Raw genomic sequence first — 13,639 nt, 5'->3', positions numbered from 1 at the left:
TGACTTAGCTGTGCAGAAAGCTTTACCCCTGGTTTTGTAGGTGACCTGCAGCCCTTTGAAAACCTTCCCTCAAGCTCTGAAATATCAAGATACGCCCACTTCAAAGACAAGTGGTAGTGGGGAAGCACAGCTTTACTGTTGGCATTTCATCCAGTGGGATAAAGGTGATGAGGCCAAATGCCAACCTGCCCAGAAGATGACAGAAATAATCCAACTCAGTCCTTCTGAGGAAAATCTTTGGCACCCATTCTCAATGAAGAATTGGGAGGGGACTCCTTTGCTGCCAAGGAACTTGATATGTTTTATTTTACAGAGTTCCTAGTACCATAGTATTAGATGCAAACACACCACAGTATCATCTGCTTAAAACCATGTGGGATCAAGCACTCCTTTACTGCAAGGCCATCCCCACATCAACACCTCCTCCTCCATTAGCCCCAAGTCTCTTACAAGGCCAATTAGAAACTGATGGTTTCCTCTAGACAACCTCCGCCTCCTCTAAACAAAATACTCTTGTCTTTGAGCCATAGTCATTAATGCACACTTGAGTTTACAGCTTTCTGGGTAGGTGCATGCTTGTACAGAGGAAAAGGAGGGAAGCAGTCACCCACAGAAGAGTTCCTCATTTGGAAGCATCCTCGTGCCCTCCTCTGAGTGAACCTTGAAACGGACCCATTTTGCCAAACCATGTAGTAGGTGCAGGTTGTACAAGGTGAAAGACCATGAAGGTGTGAGAAGCTGCTTCACTGGTCCAAATTGTGTAGAACACTCAAAACTTTGCTGAGACAACCCCGGCAATAACCTGCAAGCAATCCCTCCCAGGGGTGCAGGCTGTGGCCCAGCCACCCCACCTCACTGCTGCGGCAGCATCCTGCACCATTCTCTGGTTTGGGGGTTACATCTGTAGGCAGTCAAAGCAATTAGAGCTCACTAGCAGGGCTGTGCTGTTGTTCAAACACACATTTCCCCTTCACTGGCTCACATTTTATGAAACTGTAAGGAGCAAGCTCAAATATCAATGCAGGTCCTCTACTTCCAAGAAGGATGAACCCTCCTGCGGCTCCTGGGTGGTTGGTGCAGGGCTGCGTCCCTCCCATGTCCCACATCCCTGAAGGAGAAGGAAACACCCTCGCCCAGCACTGACTCTTGTAGGCCACCCTTAGAGCACAGCTGGATTACACTCAAACGCTCAAGACAATGAATTCCTACCGCTGTAAATAAAGGCTTCTCACGTTACTATCTTCTGCTGTGCAAAATATGATTTCATCCACGCTACTGGTAATGATTTTTGCTAGAAGGTGCTGTCTTACACATACATTTTTCCTCAGAATCAAAAATTAAATCCTATGGACCCTTGGGATTGCTTTGCCTGGAGGTCTGCCAGATAAGCGCTTTCCTACAATTATACACTGTTGTGTCAGTGTGTGGGTTTAGCCACTGCTTAACAAATTTACTAGATAAACCTCCGTGATTCATACAAACAGCACTCAAATGGCTAACTGCCACATATTGGCAGGGAACTGACTAATGTTACTTGAACAATGAAAGAAACCATTTGAATAATGAATCGGGCTTTGGCAATCAATGGAGAGATGACTGACAGTCCGTGTCACCACTCCAAAACAAGAGCTGAGCAACAGCAAAGGGGATGCCATGAGCACTCGGCAGCCTTTCACTCGCCCATTGCTCACTATGGGAGGGTTTTGCAAGCCCAGGTGCACCTGATCTCAACAGGAATGAGCATGTCCTGCTCTCTCCATTTAGTAAAATTAAAAGAGCCAAGCAGGGTCTCAAGGGGAACTCACCCACGCTCTCCTTCATCAGCCCTCCCCTGAACAACAACAACTCGGGGTCAAAGCTACAGCAGTCGCGTCTGTTTTCTTTTCCAACCTGCAAATTGCTATCATGAGTACTTTTAAGATGAAAACAAGAAGTCAGCATTTCAAGCCATGAAATTAGCAACTAAGTTTTGGAACAAGCTGCCTGGAAATTGTTCCAATAGCTGGCAGGAAGGACCAATTTTCCAGAGAAGGTATCCTATACAACCACAATAACAAATCCTTCTGCTCATACACAAAACCCATTTGTATTAACAAACCTGTCTTCACCATAATTTAAAACCAGTCATTGAAAAAGAACAACTCCCCCCAAACCACCCCCACATAAATCTGAAAGTAAACAGAAGCCAAAGCAAGCTATGTATATAATAGATTTCAGTGTCTCCCTAAAGCAAGAACAAAGCACCATTCCTGAGCTCTTCTGGGGATGGACAAATGACTAAGAGATTTTTCTGGGACTTTCACATCCTGAGAAATAGTGAAGTATTCAATATTCATCAAATCAATGTTTTTGCCTTTGTTATCTTGTTCTGACCTTCCCATGCAGAGAGAATCATCACAGAATTTCAACCACTGCAGAGTGGAATACACTGCATTTCTGTTGCTGCTGAGAAGAAATATGCTGTGGGGTTCGGCACACTCAACTGGACAAACAACCTCATGTAAATGCCACATTTATGGGGCTAGACTGACTGTGCAATCTGCACTATGTCTTCCAGAGCTATTTCAATATATTGTTGCACATGGTCAGGGCCAAACTCATTGCTCTAGGCTACACACGAAGCGCAAAGTTTAACAGCGACCTTTGGAGTTGCAAGCTGGAAATCTGGCCACTCTTCTCCCACTGGAGCCACAGGAGGGAAGAAGGCATATAGCAGTACACAGACTCCTATGGTTTAAACATTCACATTTGTTTCTTCAGAAAAACTCACCTCTCCCAAGATTTCATCCTTCCACATTACCACCTTCTCCAAGATCACTGTTACCTTTTACAGACTTTTGCTCACCGAAGTGCTTTGTGATGTATTATGAGACAGTAATGATCTATGAACCAAAAGGTTTTTTTCTAGCTTCTTCCACAATATATTCCTTTTTGTGAAAGGCACAAAAACAGTTAGCTTCACATCTACATCTATGGCTGTGTTGCAGAAGCCTAAAGCCTGCCTGTGAACTGAAGCTAGAGCAAAACGCAACAGAAGAGACTGACTTTCTTCCTAGAGATGGTGAGCTGACAGAAGCTAATGGGAGCTTTACAATAAAGGTCCTTCCTGAATGATAAATGATTCCTTGGCCATTCAAAGGATCTGACTGACCTACCCGTTTCTTCTGTTCTGTGCAGCAGAGGGGATGAAATGACCTATATCAACACAAAAGGAGCTACAAATCAGATTCTCGATGCATATTCAGCAACTCTAAGCAACAAATGCGGAATAGGTATTTAAACAGTAACCCTCTCCATGGGATGCTTTATGTTTATTTTTAGCTTTTCAAAGTGCCAAAAAGCAACAGAAAAAATACTGCTGAATAGCACTGGATGCCGAGAAATGGAAGGTAGGGTGAAAAGAAAGCTGAAATAAGCCCCACAGGATGAGGTTAAGTTATTCAAAGCCCTCTTTCCTGCAAGACACAAGGTGATATATCACAGTCTAAATATCCCACCTGGTTCTGTCCTCAACGAACAACCAAGTGACAAAATACCTATCAAACAGAAAAGCATCCGCATTCATCTAGGTTTCCCCACCACTGCCCTGCATCGTGAAATGCTGTATCAGCAGCTACAGAGTCCTAATCTCTCTCTTTTTAACAAGCACACCAGTGTGCAGCCCTACCCACCAGAAGGATTTGCAAACCTGTCCAAACCCTACTCCCAAGTCCCGATAACTTTGCCAATGTGAATAGGAAACTTCTGGCGTGCAGAACAAGCCACTGCTAGTTGACAACGCAGCAAAGAATTTCTTTCATATCTGAAGTTTGCATGTGTAGGCAGCTGGGACTGTGATGAATTACTATCTCTGATTCCAGCGCTAAGTATTAGACATTTATTTGGCAGAGTCTGTTAGGAAAGACACTGCCAATATCAACTACTGGTATTAGTAAGCTTCTTCAGAAGAGCTACCAAAGGTGCTTCAGTCTCTTGCTGCTTACAAAAGCAGTTCAGGGACCAGTGTTTTTTCATTGACTGAACTGTTATTGAATTTTGCTGAATTTTTAAAATTAAAGAAAGAAGTTTCAAAAGAAAAACAAGCCTTTTTTTTTTTTTGAAAACAACTCGAATCATTTTCCATTCTTATTTACACCTTTTTGTGGGGCCAAATCCTCTTCCCAGTCCCACTGGCCACTTTGCCTGAGAAATAGCATTTTCCATCAGTTATTTCTTGTGTTTTCCTGCCCTGTTTTGGTGTTACACTGTCATATTTTCAGCAGCTGGCACTGCAAAGCATGTTTACACAATCCTGCAGGTCTGATTTCTCTGCAGAAATATTCCAAGTAAAATGGTATCCACCTGGAAGGTGGCTTATTTCCTAACTAGTATTCAAACAACCAAGCAACTCCTTTATATTTCAGGAGCAGTTAATTCATACATATCACTATGATGAAAATCTTCAAACCTTCATTTATATGGTTATGAAAGATTCAACCATTTGATCACAATTGGGTATATTTACACTTTCAAATAATCTAAAACAACAACAACAGGCAAAAAATGGTGCCTTCCGCTTGTACCATTCTTGCATGCCCCAAATAAGCATGGTGATGGCATAATTAACGTGCAATAAGTAAACTCAGTTTAGTCCTTAACTGTCCTTTTGCCCTGCTTCTTGAATTTCAGACTCTAATCTTGACTTTGCCCAGATGTTTATAAGCTTACTCATGATTTTCCAACCACTAGACTTACAAGTACTGCTTATAAACTGGACATGTTCATGGGCTAATAGGTTTGCAGGTAACAACGGACATCTATTAAAATCAGGCAGTGGCTTTAATATTGGTTGCTGTCAATGTCAACTTTGATACTGCCATGTAATGTGGGATCAAGTGCACTCTCAGCACGTTTGCTGGTGACACCAAGCTGTGGGAAGGGCTGCCATCCAGAGGGGCCTGGGCAGGCCTGAGAGCTGGGCCTGTGCAAACCTCATGAGGTTCAGCAAGGCCAAATGCAAGATCCTGCACCTTGGCCAGGGCAATCCCAAACCCAAACACAGGCTGGGCAGAGAATGGACTGAGAGCAGCCCTGAGGAGAAGGACTGGGAAGAGATGAGAAGCTCGACACAATCCAGCAGTGTGCCCCTACAGCCCAGAAAGCCCCCCATGTCCTGGGCTGCATCAAAAGCAGCGTGGGCAGCAGGGCGAGGGAGGGGATTGTCCCCCTCTGCTCTGCTCTTGTGAGACCCCACCTAAAGTACTGCATTCAGGTCAGGGGCCCTCAACACAAGAAGGATGTGGAAGTATAAGAACAAGTCCAGGGGAAGGCCACAAAGATGATCAAGGGGCTAGAGTACCTCTGCTGTGGAAACAGGCTGAGGGATTTGGGGGTGTTCAGCCTGGAGAAGAGAAGGCTCCGGGGAGACCTTACAGCAGCCTTCCCATAGCTAAAGAGGGCTACAGGATAGCTGAGGAGGAACTCTTTGTCAGGGGGTAGAGGGATAGGGCAAGGAGTAACATTTTTAAACTGAAAGAGATTTAGATTAGAAATTAGGAAGACATTATTTACTCTGAGGGCAGTGAGGCCCTGGCACAGGCTGCCCCGAGGACCTGTGGCTGCCCCATCCCTGGCAGTGCCCAAGGCCAGGCTGGATGGGGCTGGGGGCAGCCTGGGCTGGGGGCAGGGGTCCCTGCCCATGGCAGGGGCTGGAATTAGATGGGCTGTGAGGTCCCTTCCAAACCAAACTATCCTGTGATTCTGATTCTATTCCACATCTTTGGCATGTGCTTCAGAGACAAAAAAAATACAAGAACGTAACACAGAACAAATACAAAGCAGGTTACAAGCTTCGTTTCCCTTCGCTTACTGATGCCATGTTACTATTTTGTTATTACTACAACATTATTGTTATTATGTTATAGCTCTCACCTCACCTTAAATCATTTACCACTGCTGTTGGGACACTCCTCTGCAAGGCAACAGAAGTATCCCAAGAAGCCAGAGGAATAGAGATCATCACATTTTAAATGTTCTAAATGCACCATATTCTCCAAATCCCCAGACTTCTGTGAATACCACCAACCACCTTCAACAAAAAACCAATCAGCACCTACAGGTTTTCCATAGCCCAGCTGCAATAGCTCGTTAATGATCTAGCTTGGGGATTTGTTTTTTTATGGACTTTGTAATGTTTTGAAGCACATCAAGCCATCATGTAACGATGCTGTTCAGCACAAATTTCATTGCACCACACCACAAGCAGAGTCCTAAAACCACAACCTTGTTTTTAAATAAGTATTTAAAAATCGCAAAATAAATAGCTTTAATCTTCTGAAAATCTAGAAAGACTTTAGCAAGAAAACTTCCTTTTTATGGTTCAGTATTTCTCTGAGATGAATTCAGAGTGTTAGCAGAGATAATTAGAGAGATTATGCAGATCTTATTTTCAAAAGGTTTTGTTTGCTCTCTTGTTACATAATTGCTAAGTACTCCTATGAAGCTTAGAAAACAGAAAGCATCAGAAAAACACCAAGCATTATTTATTTAAAAGAAAAATAATTTTCCCAAACAATGTTAACATTTTCAGCATTCTTTTCTATATTTTGATATGTTCTGTTAACCTCTAGAGCTTCTCAATCACCTAACCTTGGCAGCACTGGAAATCAGAAATGTGCCTTACTGAAGGCACGCACGACATGGACTCCCGATGGCTCTTGAACAGCAGGACCTTTATTGCCATTTTTCACCACTACATATACTTTCCCCCTAGCCCCACACGTTGTCCACGTGCCCGAATCTGTCTTACAATTGGTTAGAGACCCTCAGACACACGCCTTGAGCCAGCCATCAATTGGCTACTGCCCAAAACTCATCTTTAACACTTTAGCCAATTTACTTTATCTCGTCCTTGCTCAAGGTTTTGGTTCTACCACTGTTTTCCTCATTATCTCTAACTTAGGGACGTGTGAAACAGCGTGAAGCCACCTGCGAATTCCTTTCCCACAAAACAGCACAAAGCTCCCTGCAAATTCTTCTCCCACACCTTACCACTATTATTTTTGGACTATTTCAGAAGAGCTGAGAAACAGAAAGAAGCAGGGGAAAGGTGCAATATAGCATCTTGTGAGTTCTTTCACTTCTAGACTTGCTGGTGACAAAGGTCACCACAGTCTGGAGACAAAAACACGTCTTGTTTTAAGTCAAACCAGTGCAATAAAGTACACAGTCACTGTGGAATCACTAAATGTTTTTTGAGAACTGGATGAATCCACTTCAAGCACTTCCAAGCCCGTTCAAGTCTATAAGCAAAACTCAGTCATACTGCATGATTTTGAGCGTTGTAACTTTTAACGAAATTCCAGTCAAGACCTTTTCAACGTGATAGAAACCATGTTTAAAGTATATAGAAGAAGCCCTGTGGTGAAGTAGCTCTTTCTCCAGTTCAGCTACAGTTCAAGATTAAAGTTACATCATCCCTCTATTGTCAATAGGCAACAGGCATATCAGGTGAGTACGAACAGGCACTCCCTGGTCACGCCTCAGACCTTATGGCCTGGATCATAGCCCAGTCTGAGAAGTACCAGAACTGTACATTCTGGAAGATACCGTAACGGCACAGTTCATATAAATACAAGTATTGCCATATCTGAATTGTAGCCAGGATGGAAATGTACCGATTCATAGTCGACTGTCTCACGGTACCATGAATAATGGTCCCGAGCGAAGAGCCCCTTAGGCTTTCTGAGATCGCAGCGGGCTGTGATCCAGTGACTCCCCCTGAGCTGGGACACCTCGAAGACAAACTTCTCACGGTACATGATCACCCACTAACTAATGCCAACACATAAAAGGTAATTCACTAAGGGGGAAATCCTTAGGCGCGCAACTCACTGCAGTAAGTTTCACGTGAACCTTGCCATTCTCAAATCTTTAATTAAGTCATTGTTTTAATCATAACTAATTTTTGTTAAATTGCTATATCATATCAATAAACCTTAAGAGCTCTTAGACATCACATAAATCCAATTTGTATCAATATATTAAATTGGCAGATCATTAAGTGCTGTTAAAATTCTCAAAATCTAATCTCATGATTTATTAACAAATCCTACTTCCTGGTAAGTTCGAGTTTGTCTAAATTAATTCACAACAGGCCCTAGACTCAATATACAATTACCATTGGACACACTTTTGTACCTACTACACTTAGTCTTTCAAACAAGTTAAAAGCTACAAGCACATAGTTTCAACTTCTGTTTTCAGTGATAATTCCAAGTTCATTTCATGATTATTTACAGGTACTTCAGTTTTTCTAGGGTGTCAAGAAAGGCTACCACATGTATTCTATTCAACCATCATACTGCTTATGCAATTATCTTTGGCTTAAGCGCAATAAAATCAAATTCTACTTACAGCCAACCATCATCATGGCCACCGAAAAAATCTTCTCTCCGTCAGTGGTTGGTGCAATGTTTCCAAATCCTATCGTTGTAAGGCTTGTCATGGTAAAGTAGAGAGAGGATATGTACAAGGAGTCTTTACTGGGTCCTCCTTCCCACTGCCCTGAGCCAGTGGTGTTGTATCGATATGGTGTCCCGATACTCAGTGCCAACTGGTAGAGCCAGCTATCTGTTTTGATTGTATTAGTGACTTCGTCTATAACTTCATAGTCCCCAATGCTGTACCATATGCAGGCTAGCCAATGGGCCACCAGTCCAAACACACACACCAACAGTACCAGTACAGCAGCACCATATTCCAAATAATGGTCCAACTTCCTGGCAACTCGACCAAGTCGGAGAAGACGCACCACTTTTAAGGAACTGAAGAGGCTACTGATCCCCTAGAAAAGAATAAAAATAATTAATTCATCAGAAATATCCTGGTGGTTAACAGAGAAAGCTGTGCAGCGATTTCTGCAGCTGCTATAAACCTTTCTGCACAATTTTTTAGCATCCCGGATGACAGATAAGAACAAACTGTTCTCCCCCTCCAGTACTTTTGGCCTCATCAGGGTAAATCAAGTTTGGCATTCAATAGGTGAATAAATTACTTAGATCAAGCTCAGTCTTTCAAAGCAACAAAAGAATCCTGTGAAATCCGAAGTGAGAAATGGCATGCATGCTTGTTACAAAAAGGAGAGCGTTGATACTTTGCCAATTTGAAGTAAATGGTAAATTCTGCTTTGACCTCAAAGAGGTCAAATGCAGTAGAGGAGCAGTCACAGAACACCATCCAAGTGGGTTTTTCTCCAAACTTCTCAAAAAACAACAGCCATATATTAAAATTAAAGCCAAGGAGAGGATTGCCACTCTAACCAAGATCAGAGTCCACCTACTTCAACAGCCTGCAGCATTATCCAATGCTCAGCTGAAATCTCAGATAATAATTTTAAGTGGTAAAGAGAGAAATGTGCGTACTGCTCTTCTCATCTATCAGAGAATAGCTGGGTAACGTCCTCTGGTCCAATAGTCTCCATCTCATAGTGTGCTTCACTACAGCTAATATCTTTATAAATAACAAAATTTCCAGTTATATCTCACTGACTGAGCATGGACCTAACATCTGTAGGCACGTCACCTCTCTGACTGAGCATAATGTAGACCAAAAAGCACTGGCAAGAAAGCTGCATGCCTTTGCAGATAGAATTAATTTCCTTGCCTATCAAGAGACATAGTAGATTTTTTCCTAAAGCAAGTATTTTAGCATTTTTTTCATGCAAGATAAATGAAGTACAAATAAGTGGAAGCACAAATATTTAGGGAATAAAAGTACAGGGACCATCAAAAAGTTAATGGAAACATCTGAGAGGGACCAAGAAATATGTATGTCCTCCTCAGCACACAAACCATTGGCAATGTATTTTAATAGAGTGTATAGATGCAGAAAGAGAAGAAAAATAAGTTCCTGATCTATTGCAATCCCATGATATACCTAACTTGTGCATTAAATTAATTAGTGACTCAAAATAGAAACTTTGGAAAGGAAGGTTTCTAATATAAAACATTCAGAAGCTTAAGACATTTAATTTAAAGTAGAAATTAAGACATAGAAAGCAATGAGGCAAACATTCCTAGTTACTGTGCCAAGATTAAATTGCCCTTTTCTATGCATCATTATCAAATCAGTCTAGTCAAAACACTGGCTAATTATATTATCAAACAGTAGAAGACTGGAGTTTCTGGAGTTTTCCATACCAGAAAAAACATTTCTCACTTTTGCACCTCTGTTTCTTTTCACAACTAACGCTTGAAGGGTAACATGCATCTGATATTTTTAGATGTAATCTGTTCAACAAAGTTCTTGTATGCTTTTCAAATCCTGTTGGAATTTGTTTCAGATCCCCAAATCCTTAATAAATTGAAGTTCTATATTTGCATTGAAGCTGTCATGATGACTAATACCATGGAGGGAAGTGGAATTTTCCCATTTTGATTTCTGTATTTTGCCTTTACACAAGACATGGGTCTTATTTATTGTTCTTATTTTCACCTAAACGTATACCTACTTAGTTGGTTTGGGATATGTGTCTGTGAGCTACTCTGCATGGCCCACTTGTCCAATAACTTGGGAAGTTCCTTTTAGGGTTCATTATGCAACAGATTGGGTCCAGTAGACTACCGTATGAGTCAGAAACAGTATCTACATTAAATAATAATAATAAAAAAACAACTATAGAGTAGTTTAATGATCTATTTCACTAAATTAATTTGCAGTGTGTTTCAGTGAACGTACCCCAATTCTGAAAGTTAACAAAAGTTTGCTAGGAAATCAGAGGGAGAAAAAAGGGCATAAGTTTTTTTTTGTAGGATCAGGTCCTCTTGTTTTGGTCAAGGAGATAAGCATTGTTTCCATTTTACTTAGAGAGACGCTGCTCATTATCAGGAGTATGGGTAGGGAAGGAGTTAGAGATCTGGAATCTACACTTGGGAGTTTTTATACCCAGTAGTTTACATTCAACCCAGTGGCAAGGCTTACTTACACTGCACTTTCTACTGTACAAACCCTAGCCAAGAATCAATTCCTGACCAGGAGAGTTTATAACCTGACACTCCGTTCTCCATCCTTATTACATCTTCTCTCCCTAAATTACATGAGCAGTTTAGCAGTTGTATAACTAATATAAAAATACAGCATTTATTTCAAAGTCTGGGAGAAAGTTCTGTTTGCTTTTTTTTTGTGGTTTTTTTTTGGTGTGTGTTTTTTTTCTAAGCACAGATAACAGTCATATCTTATGTATAAAACAAAGAGAACATTTCAGCTGACATTCAAGCATATTTTTTCCAAAAAGTAATTGAGTAAAACTTACTTAGAAGTCCTGCAAGTCTTAAAGCCTGTTCAGTCTGACCCACTGCTTTATGGCTAAATAATCAGAGATGTACTTACTGAGCATTCACATTTCATATCTAATCTTGCAAAATATAAAGACAATGTTGGGAGCTTTAAAAGCCTATTCCATAAAACACTATCAAGGAAAGAACAATTAAACACATACTAAATGAACACATGATGCATTGCACTATTAAATACCGGGTGCCTAAAGCTGGTAAGCTGGTATCTTTATACTTAAATTATATCTTGACAATAAAGCCTCAACTGTTAAATACACAAAGTTCTTCCCAAGATTTAGCAGCACTCTCTTTGGTTGAAATTATACTAAAGACTAACTGCTTTGAATTAAATCTGAGCTATTAAGAAACTCAGTTTCTTTAATTCATCTGATTACTGGCTGCCTTTAATTTCATTTTTCTTTTAACTGTATTTATGCTTTACAGTGAATATTTTTGAAACCCTTCTAATAAAGAGTGAACATCTATGGTAAATGAAGTAACCTCAGCACTCAAGGAACATAGAGGTGATTAGAAACCTGAAATGGAACACGTAATCTGGTTTGGTGCTAGCATCATTTAAGTAATGCATGGTTTTGCTACTGAAAATCCAACCTTCTGAGAGAGGCACGTGTTGCTTTATTGCCATATTTAGTCAATTGGGCCAATAACGTACAGTATTTGCTGCTCTGTGTGTTCTCTGAGAATATCTCATTATGTTATGAACTATCCAAACCTGGCCCTTGAGGTTTTGGCCAATGTATGGGATCACGTCTTAATCAAATGAAGACATTCATTCAGCTTACCCTTCAATCATCTCAGTCACAGAAATCTTATAAGTGGAAAACCAGAAAACTCCAGAACTCCCTTTTGTGTGTCAAGTTTGGAACCTGAAGTCCCAAACCAAATTCCTATCCAATACACACCATCAACTCAGAAGTGTGAGTCATACATCACTGCAGTCAATGGAGACTTTCCGCGTGATTTCTGAAGCCACTGGATCAGGAGAGGACACAAGCAATAGCTGTGAACCAGCCATCTTTAAACTACCACTTCTATTTAGCAGACAGCTGAAGCCACTGCAGAGAAAGCGAACAATGTCATGTTTACCCAGAAGGATGCTTTTGGGGAAAGGATGTTCAGCTTTGCAATTAGATTATCCATTCATGATTAAACAAAGCCCAAGTTTATTGACTTAAGCATCTTGCAAAATCTGTTTTCTCAATTTTCTTGATATACTAAGAAAGAAAATTCAGTTTGATAGTGGGGGGCACAAGTGGGGATAGCACTCAGTTTGAAATGCAGAGGGGCCCACTCCTTCCTGATAAAGTTACCCGAATCTTACCATTTCAGATCCTAAATGTCCACATTGTCAAACTCCAGTCTTCCAGGATAAAAGAAGTCTCTAAGCTGTGTGGCTGCTTCTGGCTAAACTTTTTTTTCTAACCAAAAAATGAGCAAACCCTTTTCTGGAATTGCAATACGGGCACTAGGAACAGACTTCTGGACCTTGAGCAAGAACAGGGAGCTAGAGTTCTCCTGCACTTAATGAATCCCTGATAAGCCAGGCAATAGGAAGGATAAAGCTTTCAAAGTTACATTATACAGAGGTCATGAGTCAGACATGCAAGAGGATAAAGGGAACATCGTCACCAAAGGAAAATGCAGGTCAACAAGTGCAGGAAATCATTCAAGTTAGCATTAGTACTAGAGATGTTCTCCTAAACTAGAAAACAGAGCAGTAGGGTCTGCTGTACACTAACGGAGAAGTTCTCAGCATAGCAGAGCTGCATCTTTGTAAAAGATATAAAAGATTTAATCAGCTGGTTACTTGTTAATCTAATAAATCTTTTCTGCAGTAGGAAATTATTGCATAAATGTTTTAAAATGTAAAATAAAAGCATAAATAGTCATTAGTTTCTATCATCTAAATATACTAAAATCTGCTCAAACTACAAAATTAAATCCCAGTACACTGAAATGGTAAATTCATGCATAGATTTTTTCCCCCTATTAGGGAACAATGTGTTTTTAACTCTAGGCACTTTTTTGATTAGATTTCACTCCATGATTTTTTATTTATATGTTGTTAGCTGTGGGTATATATAAAACAGCAACATAAAAAAATGAAACTTGCAAATTAAATGTGTTCCAAAACTGAAATCCTTCCAGCTCTGAAAACAGGGATTGGTACTACATCATTTAACAGAAAACACTGTCTTAGAAAAGGCCAGAGGAAAAAAGGAAGACTTTTCACTATGCTTTGATGTTCAACACTTTGCAGTTTTGAAGAATTTATGGAGTGGCCAAGAACCAGAGATGAGAGCCCT

At 40.7% G+C, this 13,639-nt stretch overlaps 1 protein-coding gene across 5 annotated transcripts in view; it reads right to left on the bottom strand.

Annotated features, from left to right (window-relative positions):
* Nucleotides 1–13,639, bottom strand: part of KCNH5 (potassium voltage-gated channel subfamily H member 5) — a 165,454-nt gene that overhangs the window by 100,341 nt on the left and 51,474 nt on the right. For all 5 annotated transcript variants that reach the window (XR_013952402.1, XR_013952403.1, XM_080596361.1 and 2 more), the window contains exon 7: nucleotides 8,395–8,824. Coding sequence is in view for 3 of the 5 variants with exons in the window: in XM_080596361.1 (XP_080452487.1) it covers nucleotides 8,395–8,824 (430 nt within the window). In the remaining 2 variants the exon portion in view is untranslated. The remainder of the gene's footprint in view (nucleotides 1–8,394; nucleotides 8,825–13,639) is intronic.

Source organism: Anser brachyrhynchus (genome assembly GCF_964034855.1).
Source record: "Anser brachyrhynchus genome assembly, chromosome: 5".
In the NCBI taxonomy this organism is placed as follows: Eukaryota; Metazoa; Chordata; class Aves; order Anseriformes; family Anatidae; genus Anser; species Anser brachyrhynchus.
Note: the sequence above shows the minus strand (reverse complement) of the source record. Positions and strands in the feature narration are given on the sequence as shown.